This window comes from Hibiscus syriacus, unplaced genomic scaffold, assembly GCF_006381635.1.
Source record: "Hibiscus syriacus cultivar Baekdansim isolate YM2019G1 unplaced genomic scaffold, ASM638163v2 tig00116997_pilon, whole genome shotgun sequence".
Classification (NCBI taxonomy): domain Eukaryota; kingdom Viridiplantae; phylum Streptophyta; class Magnoliopsida; order Malvales; family Malvaceae; genus Hibiscus; species Hibiscus syriacus.
The window spans coordinates 648398-665698 of record NW_024063513.1 but is presented as its reverse complement, the minus strand read 5'-3'; the positions used below and the strand labels follow the sequence as shown (position 1 = coordinate 665698).

General features: G+C 33.7%; 2 protein-coding genes and 1 pseudogene across 4 annotated transcripts; 2 read left to right on the top strand and 1 right to left on the bottom strand.

Moving 5' to 3' along the window:
• The first annotated feature begins 1752 nt into the window (after positions 1 to 1752).
• LOC120194019 lies at positions 1753 to 6919 on the top strand (annotated as a pseudogene).
• Positions 6920 to 9701: 2782 nt separating this feature from the next.
• Positions 9702 to 10682, bottom strand: LOC120193849. Its single transcript, XM_039196277.1, has 2 exons — positions 10199 to 10682; positions 9702 to 10085 (listed from the first exon to the last, which is right to left on the bottom strand). Exons 1-2 carry the CDS (start codon positions 10471 to 10473, stop codon positions 9728 to 9730), a joined length of 633 nt encoding a protein of 210 aa, XP_039052208.1. The 5' UTR covers positions 10474 to 10682; the 3' UTR covers positions 9702 to 9727.
• A 3947-nt stretch (positions 10683 to 14629) lies between these two features.
• On the top strand, positions 14630 to 17218 carry LOC120193848. Of its 3 annotated transcripts, none has more exons than XM_039196275.1 (4): positions 14630 to 14825; positions 15385 to 15513; positions 15932 to 16537; positions 16675 to 17218. In XM_039196275.1, exons 3-4 carry the CDS (start codon positions 16303 to 16305, stop codon positions 17205 to 17207), a joined length of 768 nt encoding a protein of 255 aa, XP_039052206.1. In that variant the 5' UTR covers positions 14630 to 14825; positions 15385 to 15513; positions 15932 to 16302; the 3' UTR covers positions 17208 to 17218. The 3 variants fall into 3 exon arrangements, with proteins under 3 accessions (XP_039052206.1, XP_039052207.1, XP_039052205.1); XM_039196276.1 differs by having other exon boundaries at positions 15380 to 15513; positions 15932 to 16525; XM_039196274.1 differs by having other exon boundaries at positions 15380 to 15513.
• The last annotated feature ends 83 nt before the right edge of the window (positions 17219 to 17301 follow it).

The window sequence follows — 17301 nt, the reverse complement described above, 5'->3', positions numbered from 1 at the left end:
TATTTTGATCACCTGACTTTTAGTACTTGTGATACAGTCACTAAAATTTTAGTTCGTTTTTAGTAAGGTCCCGACGATGCCTCCTATTAGTTTTATCAGACGTGACATTAATATTCCATTAACCTTTCTTCTTCTTCTTCTTCTTTTCTTCTTCTTCTTCTTCTTCTTTCTTCTTCTTCTTCTTCTTCTTCTCCTCTATGAACTAAAACTCTTTCACCACATTTTTTTCTTTTTATCTACTATTCTCTAAACTAAAATCCATTCATCGCCTTTTTTTTTCATCTACCTTTCTCGTTGGTTTTTTTTCGACGTTATTTATTGCGAGTTGCCACTATGAATGTTTGAAAAATGACGTACCAGTGGTAGGAACTCATTCACTACGAAAGTCCAGACATTTGAGTCCCAACAGTTCCATAGCATGTGCTACCTTTGTACAGATTTCATGGTTGTTACTTATCGTAGAAACTGGAATCGCCACCAATTTTGAAAACTTGAACAGCTTTCTTCAAGGTCTCGACAATGTCGACGTCTTCATCGTAAATGGAGTCGACGCACTTGAAGCTAGTATAGTTGTAACTATCTTCAGGCATAGCTTGAATCGTCTAGTAAAGATCGTCGTCGACTCCGTTCGTGGAGTAACCGCATCGTCGAACTGATTTGAGAAGTTGAGTGGTACCTCAGGTTTTGAGAAGAAGGAGAAGAAGAAAGAATAAGAAGAGCGAAGAATGAAGGAATGAAGGAGAATGAGGAAAAGGGTTAACAGGAGGTTAGTGCCATGTTCAGGACCTTACTAAAAACGAAATGAAAGTTTAGTGATTGTATCGTAAGTTTTAAAAGTTTGGTGTCCAAAATGCAAATGCCCTAAAAGTTTGAGAACTATTTATATACTTTACCCTATAAATTATTATGAAAAGAGTAAAAATATACACCCCAAATAGGGATGTAAATGAGACGATATAAATCGCAAGCTATTCGAGATCGATTAGGTCAAAGTTCGATAAATACCATACTCGAATGGACTTGACTCGAGTTCTTAACGAGTCGAAATGAGCTACTTGATACTCGTTTTGAAAAACTAGTGAACAAATCGAAAATATAATATATTAAGATTTTATTTTTTTAAAACATATTATTAATAATATTAACATTTATGTGTTGATTGTTTTAAAAAATGTAGTATAAGGTTTTTCATATATTTAATGTTTATGTTCGAGTTTGATTTTGAGGCTTCTATCGAGTTTAGTTTAAGAATTTTATTTTCATTTCAAACTTTTATGAGCTTCAGTGCATGATTTTTAAGTTCGAGTGGAGCTTGAAAGTTTTAGGCTAGGGAGTTTTCGAGTCGAGTTGAGCTCCATTTCAGAGTTTTTGAATCGAGTTTAATAATATTCGAGCTCGAATCGACTCGTTTATTTCCCTACCCTCAAAGAGGGTAAAAAAAGCAAGAACAAATGAAAATCTTTCCTTTCGACCTTCATTTATAAACTCACATCATAAAAAATATTAGATGAACTCGGTTTACCACATCATCTACAGTCCCAATTAACAATAATTTTACATTTCATTTTTTTTCAAACTAAATTTTTACCTTTTTTTCCTATTTGTAAATAAAAAACAGACAATTATATTAAAATTATTTTAAAATTAATATATATAATTTATTGAGATTATAAATAACGTAGATACCTAATTAATTCCACATCACGGTGCAAAATGATGGCCTTTTAGATCTGTGAGACAGAGAGCGTATGACTTCTTCATTTCCCCTCGATTTCTAAAAAAGGAGGAAAAAAAGACAAGAAAAACTCGTATCCCTTATTTTAAATTCTGTAATTTCCCCAATCTCTCAACTTTCAAATAAGAACCTGCTTCACTTTCACCAACCGGTTTCCCTTCTCGAATTATCTGATTGCTCAAGGTTCGTTCCCCTTTCTCTTTCTCTTTCTCCCATTGTTACACAATTTCCAGATCTATTGATTTACTTTCTACTTGATTTCGGTGCCTTTGTTTTTCGTTTAATATATTATTTTTAGGGAATTTTTTCGATTTAGGTTTATGATTTCGAAATGGATTTTGTGATTGAATCCTTCACGGTAATAACTTATAAACGGGGAATTTAAATGTGCTTTATGGATTTAAATCTGATTTTGCTGTCACACTTTTCTTTTCGTCGTGTTAATGCTGTGATAGCGTATATGTTTGTTAAAATCGTTATGTTTTGATTTCATTTGGTGAAGCCAGTACTAGTGTTGGAATTAACAAGACAAAAATGAATGGATCTTGTTTCTTTCTTGCTCTCCGGGCAGATCTACAGTGATTATTTGTTTATAATTAAGCTGAAATAACAATATTTTTTTATGCAGATCTAGAGTTGTAGATATGGATACTATTTATGTCAAATAGGAATGACTTAGTTTGATAGTCCGTTTAGCATGGACAATCCATCAAAAAGTGTGTACCAAATGGAGCTTTTTGTATGAGATTCAAACCAGATTTTCCCCTAAACTGTACATTAACGAGTGAATGTTATTGGTTATACAAGTCCTGTCTGCAAATTCTTTAATAATGATATATCATCATCATCATGGAACTGATTTATCATTTCAGTTTCAACCAATATTATGACCTTTGAAGTAATTATTCTTCTTTGTTCAAAATGGATCTCTCTGTCCAAGCTACCTAATATAAGAGCTTCTGGTTGATTTTTGAATGCAATGTTAAAATTGTTATTTCACTGGCATATTTTTGTACTGGAGATATATTTATTTAACTCCTAGCTTTGAGAATCCTAATTTTCTACCATATTTTTGGTTGAATATTTTAATATTTTATTTTTTCTTTGTGTTGCCAGGAAATTTTTAGAAATGGAGAAGTCCTGTACTCTTCTTATTTGAGAATCCTAATTTTCTACCATATTTTTGGTTGAATATTTGAATATTTTATTTTTTCTTTGTGTTGCCAGGAAATTTCTAGAAATGGAGAAGTCCTGTACTCTTCTTATTCACTTTGACAAAGGCACACCTGCAATCGCTAATGAGATTAAAGAAGCACTTGAAGGAAATGATGTTCCTGCAAAGGTTGATGCCATGAAGAAAGCAATTATGCTTTTATTGAATGGTGAAACCCTTCCCCAGCTCTTTATCACCATCGTCAGATATGTTTTGCCTTCAGAGGACCACACAGTCCAAAAACTTTTGCTTCTGTACTTGGAGATAATTGAGAAAACTGATACAAAAGGGAGGGTATTACCTGAAATGATATTGATTTGCCAAAATTTGAGGAACAATCTTCAACATCCAATGAATATATCCGTGGTGTTACCTTGCGGTTTCTCTGTCGCTTGAATGAGACAGAGATTATTGAGCCACTAATCCCTTCAGTTTTGCAAAATCTGGACCATCGGCACCCATTTATTAGGAGGAATGCTATATTAGCTGTTATGTCGATATATAAGCTTCCACAAGGTGAGCAGCTCTTGGTTGATGCACCTGAAATGATTGAGAAGGTCCTTTCAACGGAGCAGGATGCATCTGCCAAGCGAAATGCATTTCTTATGTTATTTACTTGTGCACAAGATCGAGCCATTAATTATCTATTGACCCATGTCGATAGGGTTTCTGAATGGGGTGAACTGCTTCAGATGATTGTCTTGGAGCTGATCCGTAAGGTTTGCAGAACAAATCGTTTGGAGAAAGGGAAATATATTAAGATTATTATATCTTTATTGAATGCCCCATCAACTGCAGTTATTTATGAGTGTGCTAGCACTCTTGTTTCTTTGTCGTCTGCTCCCACTGCTATTAGAGCTGCTGCCAACACTTACTGTCAGCTTCTTCTTTCTCAAAGCGACAACAATGTAAAGCTTATTGTACTTGACCGACTGAATGAGCTCAAGTCTTCTCATAGAGATATTATGGTTGATTTGATCATGGATGTTCTTAGGGTACTTTCAAGTCCAAATCTTGACATCCAGAGAAAGACGCTTGATATTGTTCTTGAGTTAATAACTCCACGAAACATCAATGAGGTTGTTCTTATGTTCAAGAAGTTGTGAGACTCAAGTGGAGAGCTTGAGAAGAATGGAGAATACAGACAAATGCTTATTCAAGCTATTCATTCCTGTGCAATCAAGTTCCCAGAAGTTGCGAGCACAGTTGTGCATCTGCTTATGGATTTCTTGGGTGACAGTAATGTTGCTTCAGCTATTGATGTTGTGGCTTTTGTTCGAGAAATAATTGAGACCAACCCTAAGCTTAGGGTGTCCATTATAACAAGGCTATTGGATACATTCTATCAGATCCGAGCTACGCGGGTTTGCTCGTGTGCTCTTTGGGTCATTGGAGAGTATTGCCTATCTCTTTCTGAAGTTGAGAGTGGCATAGCAACCATCAAGCAGTGCCTCGGAGAGCTACCTTTCTACTCCGTTTCTGAGGAAGGAGAAGGTATTGATGCTTCTAAGAAAACACCGCAAGCAAACTCCATTACTGCTTCCTCAAGGAGACCTGCTATTCTTGCTGATGGTACTTATGCAACCCAGAGTGCTGCCTCTGAAACAGCTTTCTCTGCTCCTACAGTTGTTCAGGGATCATTGGCTTCTGGGAATCTCAGATCTCTTCTCCTCACTGGCGATTTTTTCCTTGGGGCAGTTGTTGCTTGCACACTGACTAAACTTGTTCTGAGATTGCAGGAGGTACAGCCATCAAAAGTTGAAGTTAACAAAGCAACCACAGAAGCATTGCTGATCATTGTCTCTATGCTGCAATTAGGACAATCTCCTGTTCTTCCACACCCAATTGATAATGATTCTCATGATAGGATTGTTCTGTGCATAAGATTGTTGTGCAATACTGGTGATGACATCAGGAAAATATGGTTGCAATCTTGTCGTCAGAGTTTTGTGAAAATGCTATCGGAGAAACAGCTGCAGGAAACTGAGGAATTAAAGGCAAAGGCTCAGGTTTCTCATGCACAACCAGATGACCTTATTGATTTCTACCATTTGAAGAGTAGGAAGGTGAGAGCTTTTTATTGCCCATTATCTTATGAGTATGTTTAACGTCTTGGTTTATACCAAGTTTATTGTACCATATTTGGTCATATATGCATTTTCTTAAGCTTGTATAGTTGTATTTTGTTTGTTTGGATAGAATTTATTGCCTTATCAGCTTGTTTTTCTTAAGTTTGTATGGTTGTATTTTGTTTGTTTGGCTAGAATTTATTGCCTTACCACCTTGTTTTTGTACATCTCATGGTTATTGATTCTCGGATTTTTTTCTCATGAAATTACGTATTTGTTTCTGGAATTTTTTTTGTTTCTGATTTTTTTTTTGAACTTCCAGGGTATGAGTCAGCTGGAGTTGGAGGATGAGGTTCAAGATGATTTAAAACGTGCAACTGGAGAGTTCATCAACGATGCTGATGATGCAAATAAGCTCAACCGCATTCTTCAACTTACTGGATTTAGTGATCCAGTATATGCAGAAGCCTATGTAACTGTTCATCACTATGATATTGTTCTTGATATCACAGTTATCAACCGGACCAAGGAAACTCTTCAGAATTTGTGCTTGGAGTTGGCAACTATGGGTGATCTGAAACTTGTGGAGCGTCCGCAAAATTATACCCTAGCTCCTGAATCTAGTAAACAAATAAAGGCAAACATCAAGGTCTCGTCAACTGAGACTGGAGTCATATTTGGCAACATTGTTTATGAGACATCAAATGTGCTCGAAAGAAATGTTGTTGTTCTTAATGACATTCATATTGATATCATGGATTATATTTCTCCTGCTGTATGTTCTGATGCTGCATTCAGAACTATGTGGGCTGAATTTGAATGGGAAAACAAGGTATTTGTTGAACTATTTCTGTTATTACCAGCTTGCATCCTCAGCAGCGACCCTCATTCCTTTAGATATCCCAACATTGATACCATACTATGCTTTAATATAATGTGTTCAGTATGCTATTCGGAATGCAATTATCTTAGTTCAATTTTATATGTAGTTCATGACCTTGCATAGTGTTTGATTACCACTTATTCCCCTCTCACCGCTAATTGAGTTCACTTTGTATATCATAAGTTCCCCTAGGACTAATCTAACAGTTTCTATCCCTATTGTTGTGTCAATATTATTTTTCACTATTGATTTTTGTGATTCAGGTTGCTGTTAACACAGTAATCCAAGATGAGAAGGAATTCCTTGAACATATTATCAAGTCAACCAACATGAAGTGTCTCACTCCGGTGTAAGTTTTACTTCACTGAGAAATATACATAGAATTACAAAACAAACCAATGAGTTAATGGTTTCTGCATACAAAGATTTTACAATTTTAATGCGACGGTGGGCTTAATTTACATGTCACGTCGTTCTGAAAATGAATATTTCATGCTTAATTTGTAAAATAACAAATTAACATCATATTGGTTTTCAGAATGCATCTATTTTATGGTTTTTTTGACTTGTGACTCAATAAATTTCTTAGAATTTGCAGTTGAACCCAGTTGTAAATCTATTCCATCTGTATTTTTATTAATGCATTCTTTTATGTCACTCCTTTTTTGTTGGCTGGAATGTGTTTCAGATCTGCGCTAGACGATGAGTGTGGATTCCTAGCCGCTAACCTGTATGCAAAAAGTGTGTTTGGGGAGGATGCCTTGGTAAACTTGAGTGTTGAGAAACAAGCAGATGGAAAGCTTAGTGGGTACATCAGGATAAGGAGCAAGACCCAGGGTATTGCCCTCAGTCTAGGGGATAAGATCACTCTAAAACAAAAGGGAAGCAGTTGATCGTGCGCCGAATTTTGACGCCAGTTGTTCCACCAATACTGGAAGTCATTCTTGTTTAGTTGTTTTAGTTTGTCAGCCGCTGCCTGTCTCAATCTCCTTTGAAATGCAAAAAAGAAAAATACTGATCTAAAAATGCAGGTAATTTGCTCTCATTTTAGAAGATAGACACCTTCATATTTGTTGTGTTCTCTGTATCTAGGGGTAGTACCGGTTTCAAGAGTCCGACACTGTTGTATTCGGAGTTACAAATTTCTACAGTAAAAGGGTCAATGAACATTGATTAGAAAAGAGAGATGCTTTTTGTCGATGTTAAAACAGGATTCCTTTTTGTGGGTTTTTTTTTATAATAATGGCACTACTCAATTCGGAGCTTTCCTTAGTAATGTTGCTCCATATTAAATCAAGCATTAGATAAATAACCGTCCACCGTCTTCCAGAATGGTTCTCTGGTAATGCCGCTTCCAAAATTTCACCTTATGAAAGTTCAGGTTTCTTCATCCACAAAATGTGCAGCTTCATAGGAATTGATAATCAACTGCATATATAAGCACGTGGTCGTTATTCTCAGAAATCGGGGAGTAATTTTGGCGGCGGCTGGAGCTTCGCTGAGTCAAGAATGATCAGATTACAAAAGTTATTACAACTTTTTAATATTTAACATAATTATGTGAAAATAAGATTGACGACAAAATATTAACTAATTTTCTCACTATACTCCATACCTTCCTGTATCTTAAATTAAGATTTCTATTTTAGAATTTCCAATTCATTGAGTTTCTCCATATTCTTAAATGACTACCCATTAAAAAAGGAAAAAGGAATATCCTCCGTTGTCTAAGGGTGATTATTGATCGAGTCGATCGCGAGTTGGGCAGTACTCAATTCGTGCTTGTTAAAATATTTTGTTGCTCGACTTGTTAAGCTTTTTAAAATTTTGCTCAACTCGTGCTTGTTTAAAAAACTTGTTCAACTCATGCTCATTGCTCGTTAAGCTCACTAAAATTTTTATCTCATTTTTTAACTATAAGTAAAATTTACTAATACTATAAATTAATATATTAGTTATTTATCATGTTTTTATTATCTATTAGTAAATTATTAATTTTTTAATGAAATAGTTTTTTAAAATAATTACTGAAAAATTAACAAGCTGCTCGCGAATTTATCGAGTCGAGTTGGATTTTATTCAACTCATTTCGTTAAGGTCTCGAGTCGAATCAACCCGAATCGAGCTTTTACCGAGTTTTGACCGAGTCGAGTTCGAACTGCTCACGAGCTGCTCAACTCATTAAACACCCCTAGTTTTCCGGCTGTCGCTACGTCTATCTTGGAAGAGTAGTCAGAAAATTCAGATGGCATCTACAAATTGAAATAAGATACTACTCCATTGTAATTATAATTAAGGTTAAATGCATATTTGGTCACTGAACGTATCCACTTGATTACCTTGGTTTTTATAGGATGTGTTCGATGATTTTGACAAGTTGGTTGTCTGATTGCCTCGAGTGGCTCCTCATGTTGAGAGTGTATATATGTCCGTAGCCATGGCTTTAGCAGGGCTGGATTGATCCTTCTTAGTGTTGACGGTGGTGTTAATAGTTTGTAAGTTCAATGGCTAAAATGATACAAAAAATTCTTTAAGGGTTAAAGTAACAAAACTGGGAAATTCAGTGGTCAAATATGCATTAAACTCTTATATTTTTATAGTATAATAATTAATATTTAAAGAGAAAATTGGTCCATTTGGGGTTTCCTTCTGTAAATGGACGAAGGGAAATGTCATCCATCATCCATTTAAATTATTTAATATCATACAACCCAAACACACAAGAACCCAATAGTTTAAACCTAATTTATGAACATGACATGTGCATACATCCATACCCATCAATATATAAATTATATTCCTACGTGTCAATCCTTTTGAAATTAAAAAAAAAAGTCTAAATATAATAAAGTAAATGTGATTTTTTTTGCAAAAATCTTTTTTTATTTATACATGAGAAAATTGTACATTTGTGTCCCTAAATTATAATCCTTAATTTTAAATTAATCTCTAAACTTTAAAATATTTAATATTAATCCTCAAATTCCAACCCTTATCCTAAATTAGTCGTTAAAATTTAAAGTATTTTATAGCAATCCTCAAACTATCAATATCATTTTATTTTGGTCTTTCCGTTAATATATTGTTAATTTTATTATTCTTTTGAAGATTTTCAAAATTAAATTTGTAACCTTCTAAAATATTATTATGACCTTCAAAAATATAATATTTTTTTAGGTCATATGTTAACGAAATGATCAACATGGAATGATATCCACAGTTAAGGATTGATATAGAATATCTTGAAGTTTAAAGACTAATTCAAAATGTGGGTAATAGTTGAAAGACTAATATAAAATAATTTTAATTTTAAGGTTTAATTTATAATACGTGTCACTCTTTATATATCAAGTTACTTAAAATTTTTGTTTTTCTTCGAGTAAAATAGCGAAGAAAAAGGGGCAACAACAAACAACACAAGGAATAATAATCTAAACCATGAAGAATTGGGCTAAGTATGTTAGTCTTAATATACTACTAAAGAAATACATTATTGAAAATGTTAATATTTTTTAACATTTTTGGTAAAACGTTATCTAAAACATTAATTTTTTTTTTACTGAAAATGTTAATGTTGGACTCTACGTAAAATGTTTAATATTTTCGGTAAAACGTTAATTAAAATATTATTTTTTTTTACCAAAAATGTTAATATTGAGTTATACCATAAATTAGTTAGTAAAATTAACATTTCTAATAAAAAAAATAATGTTTTAAGTAACGTTTTACCGAAAAATATTAAAAAAATTAATATTTCTGATAATATATTTCCTTAACCATATATAAACTAACATGAAGCATGCATCTTGATGTTTAAAAAAGAAGTGCTATTGAGGTTCAACTTGTACTTGTAGATCTGTTAAAGAAAAACAACTCTGCGACTTGTGAGTGACCTTGAGCTCGCTTTGCTGCGATTCAGATTTTATTGTTGCCGGGTTATCATCATTTGACGATGTTGATGGCGTTTCTTCATCGTCTTCGTTCAGAGCAAGAAGAGGCATGGAGTTGGGGTTTTGCCATGAATAGAAAGATGTCTTCCTGGACCTGCACCGTTTGTTTGCAAGCAAAATCCTCCTCCTTTTGTTGAATGGATTCTCAGCTTTTTCCACTTCTTTTACCGTGCTTACATCTAACAGATTCGCGAATGACTTTGATTTTCCCGCATAGTGATTCGACAGTCCCCTCCTATCAAAAGATTGGATCCAATTTGAGTTTAAGATATTCCATCTAACAGATTGTTTGACGAAGTGAGCGAAAAGTTTTGAAAAACAAAAGAGGAGATGGAGAGAGATGCTAACTTGATCGGAAGAGAATCCTCTAGAGAACCCAACGATCCCAAGCTTCCACTTGCCATAGATGAAACTACGTCGTCTTCCTCTTCATCATCGCTGCCTCCCGACGATCCGATCGACGGCGAACTCTCCGATGACACGTCGACATCCTCCTTGAGAAAAAAGCAAGAGGAGGAGCCTTTATTCTTCTCCTCAGGCTGCCGCTCTCTAACAAACGTCGCCGTAGCCGCCGCCGACGTAGCGGCCTCCATGCCGAACGTGAGGCCCACGAGAACCTCCATTTCTCCCCCCACAAAATCCACTTCTTCAGCCCTTTTTGTCCTCAGAGAGAAACAAAGAAAAAGATGAGAAGGATAAAACAATGAAGTGCCCTCAGGGGACCAACAAGGAGAAGGGTATTTATCTATAGTCCCTCCATTATTTGATAGTCAATTCTTAAGAGGGAAGCAAAGCTCTTCAGCTCCTAGCTAGTTAGAGAGAGAGAGAGAGAGAGAGAGATGGATAAACAAAACAAGAAAACACGACAAGGGATAGTATTAAAATGAGATTAGGTTAGGTTGGATAAAATATAAAAATGGCTTTTCATTTGTACGATGTTATGCTATATATAGTGTATACGTAACCATATGTTATACAGAAAGGAAGGGGCGAGGTTTAACGCTAATATGTGCCGCCGGCGAAATAGGGGAGGCTAAGAACTTAGTACGCGGGTTGACACCTTCTTAATATACACCTTTCAACATCTTATCATGGAACTAAAGCCGTATTATTCGTTATTAATGGAAAACTTATCTTCGGTGGAATATTTGTAATCAATTTGTATGAAATAAAGTCTACACTTTAATAAATTTGATAACATTATTTAAAAAATCCAAGTGTGTACTATATCCACATTCTCTCTTTTTTTTTAAAAAAAAAATCTATAATCCTTTCAATTCAATCATATAAAATAATATTTAAAAATCTATAATTTATATTTAGAATAATAATGTTTAAATCAATTAAGTTTATATTCATTAATTACGACATCAACTCATTCATAAATAATTAATAATAAAGTATAAATATGGTAAAGTATACGACTGATCCCTAATAATATGATATTATTTTGTTGAGTATTCAACTATTAAATATTATAAAATGGTCTTTCGACTATAGAGTTGTTTTGTTGAGTTCATTGACTATTAAAAGTTACACAAAAATCACTAGACTATTCATATGTTTAAACTAGTATTTTTTTTGTTTAAAAATTAACAGTAGCCTGAGCTTAACGTTAATCTACTAAATGACATATGATAAAATTTGATCATATAATCTCAAACATTCAGCATGTTAACGTCCAGATCAGATGAAAGTTAGTTTTTTAAAAAAAAAGATTTAGAACATATAAATAGTTGAATGATAATTTTGTAACTTTATATAGTTTAAGTACTCAACAATGCACATCCTATAATGAAATGAACATTTTATAACTTTCAATAATTAAGCGGCTTAATAAAATAACACATTATATGTACTTCACTCATATAAATAACATCTCGTAACCTAACACTTGAACCATGAAGTAAAGGCAAAATTAGATCAATGCTCCACGTGGAATAATTACTTGGGGGGTGGCCCACAAATTTATAATTGCTACTATGATTAACAAATTTTAATAAAAAATATTTTATTTTGAAACTTATCGCCACCCTCTATTTAATAAATACTATAGATTTCGAAATAAAATTTAAGCTGTTCGGTTAAATTAAATAATTTATCCGTCTAAATTATTGGCACGACGTAAAATTAAAATCCTTTTATTGCAAGATAGGATTTTATAAAATCTGTGACAAGTTAACGTGGTGGGTGTTAATGGTTGAATTCGTACACAATAAAAACTGAATTTTATAAAGATCAGTGCCATTGATTATTAAGCACATTATTGTCCATGGTAATGATCACGTAATAACTTGATAAACTTTGAAGAAGCATCCCCACACCAAATTCAAGAATTTGACTGTCGATTAAATTAATTCCATTAGTTAATTTTTATAAAGGAGCGGATGATAAATTGAGAAAGAAATTGGACAAGAACTGGCAATATAATAATCTTGCGGATGGTGGACTTTTCCCTGTTGGCAGGCAGATATTCTAAGGCCTGGGTTTGATCAATTAATTTAATAGATTTATAATTGGATGCAGTTCGGTCAATTTGAGAAATGACCCATGGCTGCCCTGTCATCTTAATTATCCCTACCTATGCTTATCCGTTACCAAACCTATGCCCTTTCTTCAAATAATACCAATAATCTATTTTATCCTTGAGTGTAATTTTTTTTGGTTTTTTTTTTATAATAAACTACTTCAAATATTTTTAATTTTTAATTTTGGAGTCATTTATGTCATTATGGTTTTAATTTTATCAATTTTAATAATAATGTTTATGTTTAACTACAATTATGTCATCCGTTGTTAATTCATTAATGGGATGACGACATGACATCTCCATTCTATGACCGCGATAACGTGACTCCCTCATCAAAACAACGTCGTTTTGACACGATCGTTTTGATACTCAAAAAGCTCAAAACGATGTCATTTTGTTGATGGAAAATAATTCTTTCTATGAGATTCATACCAAATACCTTTAGGAACAAAGCTAAACACTCAACCACCAAATTAACTTAATAAATTCTTATAACATTAACAAAATTATTACAAATGTTAAATAACAGTTTGAATTTTAAATTTTTATAAACACATACTAATAGTCTTCATCATTCATTTTTTCCTCAACAAAACCCTACAATTTTCGAGTTTTTAGTTAGACTAAATCTCACACCTAACCAACGGGATTGATTCAAGTGGTAAGCAGTTTGATATCGCTTAAGCAATGTCTCAGGTTCGAGTCATTGTGTATGCAGAAAATCCCCGATGGGTGACTCACCCACCAAAATCAGGTGTGCGACCCAGGTTGATCCATATTAATCAGGGCGAAGCCTAGGAACTGGAGGGCAATAAAAAAAATCACACACATAAACTCACAATTATAAGAATTGAGTAGATAAGATTTAGAGTAAATTATATATTTAGTCATTTATTTATTATTTTGATCATTTATTTTTTTAAATTATATTTAATATTGTAATTTTTATTTTAGTCATCCGTCATAGAAAATATATATATGAGTGACTAAATAAATAATTTATCTTAAAATTTATATATTTAAATTTATTGAATTGTTTAGTATTATAAAATTTACAAATGTTATTAATTTAGAAATAGATATGTCAATTCTGGATTATTACTTATTAGTTTAACGAATAATGACTAGATTGTTACTAAATTGTAACATTAGTGATAAAATTTATACTATTTTTAGTTTAGTGGTCAAAATAAAATAAACTCAATGGTTTAGTGACAATTGGTATAATCTACCATTGAGAATAAAGATTCTAGTTTCACTTACCACTGACTTCGTCAAGAGAAAAAAAGATGGCTTTGAGACAGAAGCTACCTTAGAACATTGTCATCAGTTAACAGTTAATTGAGGTATATTGAATGGTCTGTTTGAAATTAATCAATTTTTTTTATAATCAACTGACTTAAGGCTCTCTTTTTCCTCTATTTAATTTTAGGGATGTTCTTTTTAATGACTTTTTAAAGTATATTAAGGTATATTAAACGTTTATAAGACAATATTTGTTTATAATTTTTTTAATTATTGATAATGTATACACCATTTGTAGATACAGTTGTTTGAATCCGATTTTTCTAAGAAAAACAACATTCTCTTTGCCGAAACCACTTAATCTAAACACCTTTTATGGCTCAATAAATTGATAATTAATAAACAGTCTTAATAAACTTTATAATAATAATAAATAAATAAATTGATTTGGTTGTTTTTTAAACTCTACGTGTATACTCAAAATTTGCTTCCAATTAATCCCTTAAAAGCCTTATTGTTTACTAGGAGAGCAATTCAATTAGCATAGGTACTTGTTTCTCGACCGATTTTCTAATAATAATATTAATTTTTCATTTCATTTAGAAATAAAACAGTAAATTAAACAACTATTTATTTGTTTATATATAATTAGTATTAGTTTAATATTTGTTTAAAATATAAATTAATTATTTAAAAAATAAGATTCAAGATAATTATTTTATCAAATATTAAGATGAGATTTCGATACTATCCTTTTTGTAGGGACATGTTTTTAGTCAAGTAATCGGGCTTTTCGTCTAATGCTAGACCATCCTAATCCGAATATGCCATCCTTAAATGGGCCTTCAACCGTCAGATTTTGGGATCGAAGCTCTTTAAGAGGATGATTTGGACACGAATATTAGCTCTATTGGGCCATTGCCGTCAATCTGGGTTTCAACATCAACCAAATCCAGCACATAAACGTTGCAGGCAAGTAAGCAAGCCGCGAAAGTTATCGGAGTTGGACATTTCAGCTACACAAGGATGCAGAAGTTTGCTTTAGATCTAAGTGGGAAAAGAAAATAAAATAAAATATACGAACACAAATTACAGGCACCCGCACAAGTTCGCATAACTTACGAAATCTGAAGCAAAATTCGGTACCAAAAAAACCTCATCTACGGCGCCACGTTATCGACCAGATCGCGGCAATTCCAGGTATTTGCTATTGCAATCCTTCAACAATTATTTTTGTCGGCAATCAGATTTGTCTTTTTTTTTATGATTCTCTGGTTCAGGATTATAATATTTTGTTCTTTCTTTTTTGAATTTATATAGGCTTTTGTTTTATTTTTGATTTCTTGAAAAAATGTTAGAAAAAGAAAAGGCAATTAAGTAATTCATTTTGCGAAGCACGGAAATTTCAGGTATTGATATTGAAATCTCTCAACATTTTTTTGGCCATCAATCAAATTTGCCTTCTTTGTGATTTTCTGGTTCAGGATTTGAATATTTAGCAGCTTATTTTTTGAATACTGGGATTGACGATTCTGTTTTATTTTCGGTTACTTGAAAATGTTGGAAAAGAAAACCAAACTAAGTTATTCATCTTGCTAAATTTTCCCATTAAAGTTACACACATACGTATGTACTTTCAACAACCTTCAACTGACATGGTCGAACACTGAGCCTATTGGTGGATTCAATGTTTATATAAATTGATAGTAATTGTTTTCGTTATTTTCATTCAAGATTGTTTGTTGTGGGCGTAGTTAAGAGGGAGATCCTGATGGTAGTTGAGTCTTGGTTTTGATTTCCGGAGTCACCAGAGTGGGAGAAAAAAGGAGCAGATCGGATGGACAAGAGCATGAATCGTACTGATCTGCTCGCCGCCGGACGTCAAAAGGTTTCCATTATATTTACTTTTTCATCCTTGATTTTGGGCTTTGATCTCCTTTTTACCAATTGGATTGGCTGTCTGGTTATGTTCTTTCTCTTCAACAATTATATTTTTCTTTGAGGTAGGAATTCCGTTGTTCGCCATCATGGTCCTACTGATTTTGATTTGTTACCACCCTGGCAACTGATTTCTAGTGTTTCGTCAACCCATGTTTAGTTTAGTGTTTTTAAAAAAAAGAAAAGAGCTGAAGAAAATCAAATTTGTCTTTCATATTCTGAACATTCCATAGGATTTTAAGTTTTGGTGTTTTAGTTTCCTTTATTTACTAGTATAGCCATTTTGTTTTTAGCATATGAGATGCAAGTTCTTTGTCTGTTTTTAAGGTAGGTTTGGTTAATATATCATTTAATGTCATATTTTTCAGCTTCAACAATTTCGCCAGAAGAAGGATGGTAAAGGAAGTAGCAGTCGAGGAAAGTCTTCCAGAAAATCCAACAAATCTGATGCTGATGCAGCATCTTCTGTTTCCAAACCAACAGTCCCGCCACAGTTCTCTGAAGGGGAATCTACTGCCGTTGACTTGGATGTGTCACAGTCGTCAGAGAGTTTACTGCCTTCTGGGCTTTATTCTACTGCAGTTGTTTCATCACCAGAGCTTACTATATCTGTTGCAGGAAATGTTGAAACTGTAGTACCCCATAATGCTGGGTACCCACTGAGGTTGTAGCCCTTGGTGAACGTGATATTGATTCTTCAGCCTCTAATGGAGGGGAAAGTACCCCGTGTGTTAACAGTATGATGAGCACAGAAATACCTTCCTCAACTGCAGATAAATCGGTTTCTGAAGGGGGAAGAAAACATGGTATTCTGCCACATCCATCTACGTCAGTTGTTGCCATAGAAGGGACAGTGGTTAAACTAGATTTGGAAGATGCTAACAAGGAAATAGGGCACAATCCACTGTTTTCACAAGATTTTCCTGATATGTCCTTATCTCAAGCAAAGGGAAGATCATCAGGTACAGATGTAGGTTGTGCTCTTCTTCACTTGGTACATAGTTTTTAATTTCTTTTCTCATATACTGTGTTAAGCGATTGCATTGGGTAAATTTCGGATGAGTTATGTATGGTTTGATGAATAATTAAGTTCTTGTTTGTTGCTGGGTAGGGTCAATGCAGGAAGCTGATGGTTTGGGGTTGAACCAATTTGATAGAAGTGGTGAAAGAAAGTTTGAAGTTGATGGTGAACTTCCGTTGTCCGAGCATGTTGACTGTGTTAAACCTTTTGAAGGGGCTATTTCAGAAGTAACTAGTGTGGAGGGGCAATCCAGTGAGGCAGAACAGTCCATCAGTTTAGATGATGCATCTCTATCTACCGCGGTTGCCTGCAGTTCCCAGGCAGATGAAAGTTTGGCTGCTAATTATCAGTTGACAGATAAACATGCTGAAGGAGTAATATCTTGTTCACATGTTGAAGAAGAACAAGAAATGTGCTCTCCATCTGTTGATTATGGTGATGACAAGACTTCAGAAGAAAAACAGCAACATTTACCTAAGGGGTCCTTTGTGTCTCGGGATGATAGTCATGAAAGATCTCATCTGACAAAACGGGCAAGCTTATCAGATCCGACCCTGTCTTCTCAGAGATGGTTCACCAGTCAGACTATCTCAGCTGGTAGAGGTGATAAGAAGTCTGGATGAAGATGAATATAGGCATCTGCTATACTTGCAAGTATTAGTTTCTACCGCAGATGTTGGGCCTGATAGTTTAGCACCATATTACCATCCTGGTTTA

Excerpts from the sequence above, each read along its gene's own strand:
- LOC120193849 (XM_039196277.1), bottom strand. The coding sequence starts at position 10,473 with ATGGAGGTTCTCGTGGGCCTCACGTTCGGCATGGAGGCCGCTACGTCG. Across the intron at positions 10,086-10,198 it reads GAGGATTCTCTTCCGATCAA|GAGGGGACTGTCGAATCACT; the intron begins GTTAGCATCTCT and ends ATCTTTTGATAG.
- LOC120193848 (XM_039196275.1), top strand. The coding sequence starts at position 16,303 with ATGATGAGCACAGAAATACCTTCCTCAACTGCAGATAAATCGGTTTCT. Across the intron at positions 16,538-16,674 it reads ATCATCAGGTACAGATGTAG|GGTCAATGCAGGAAGCTGAT; the intron begins GTTGTGCTCTTC and ends GTTGCTGGGTAG.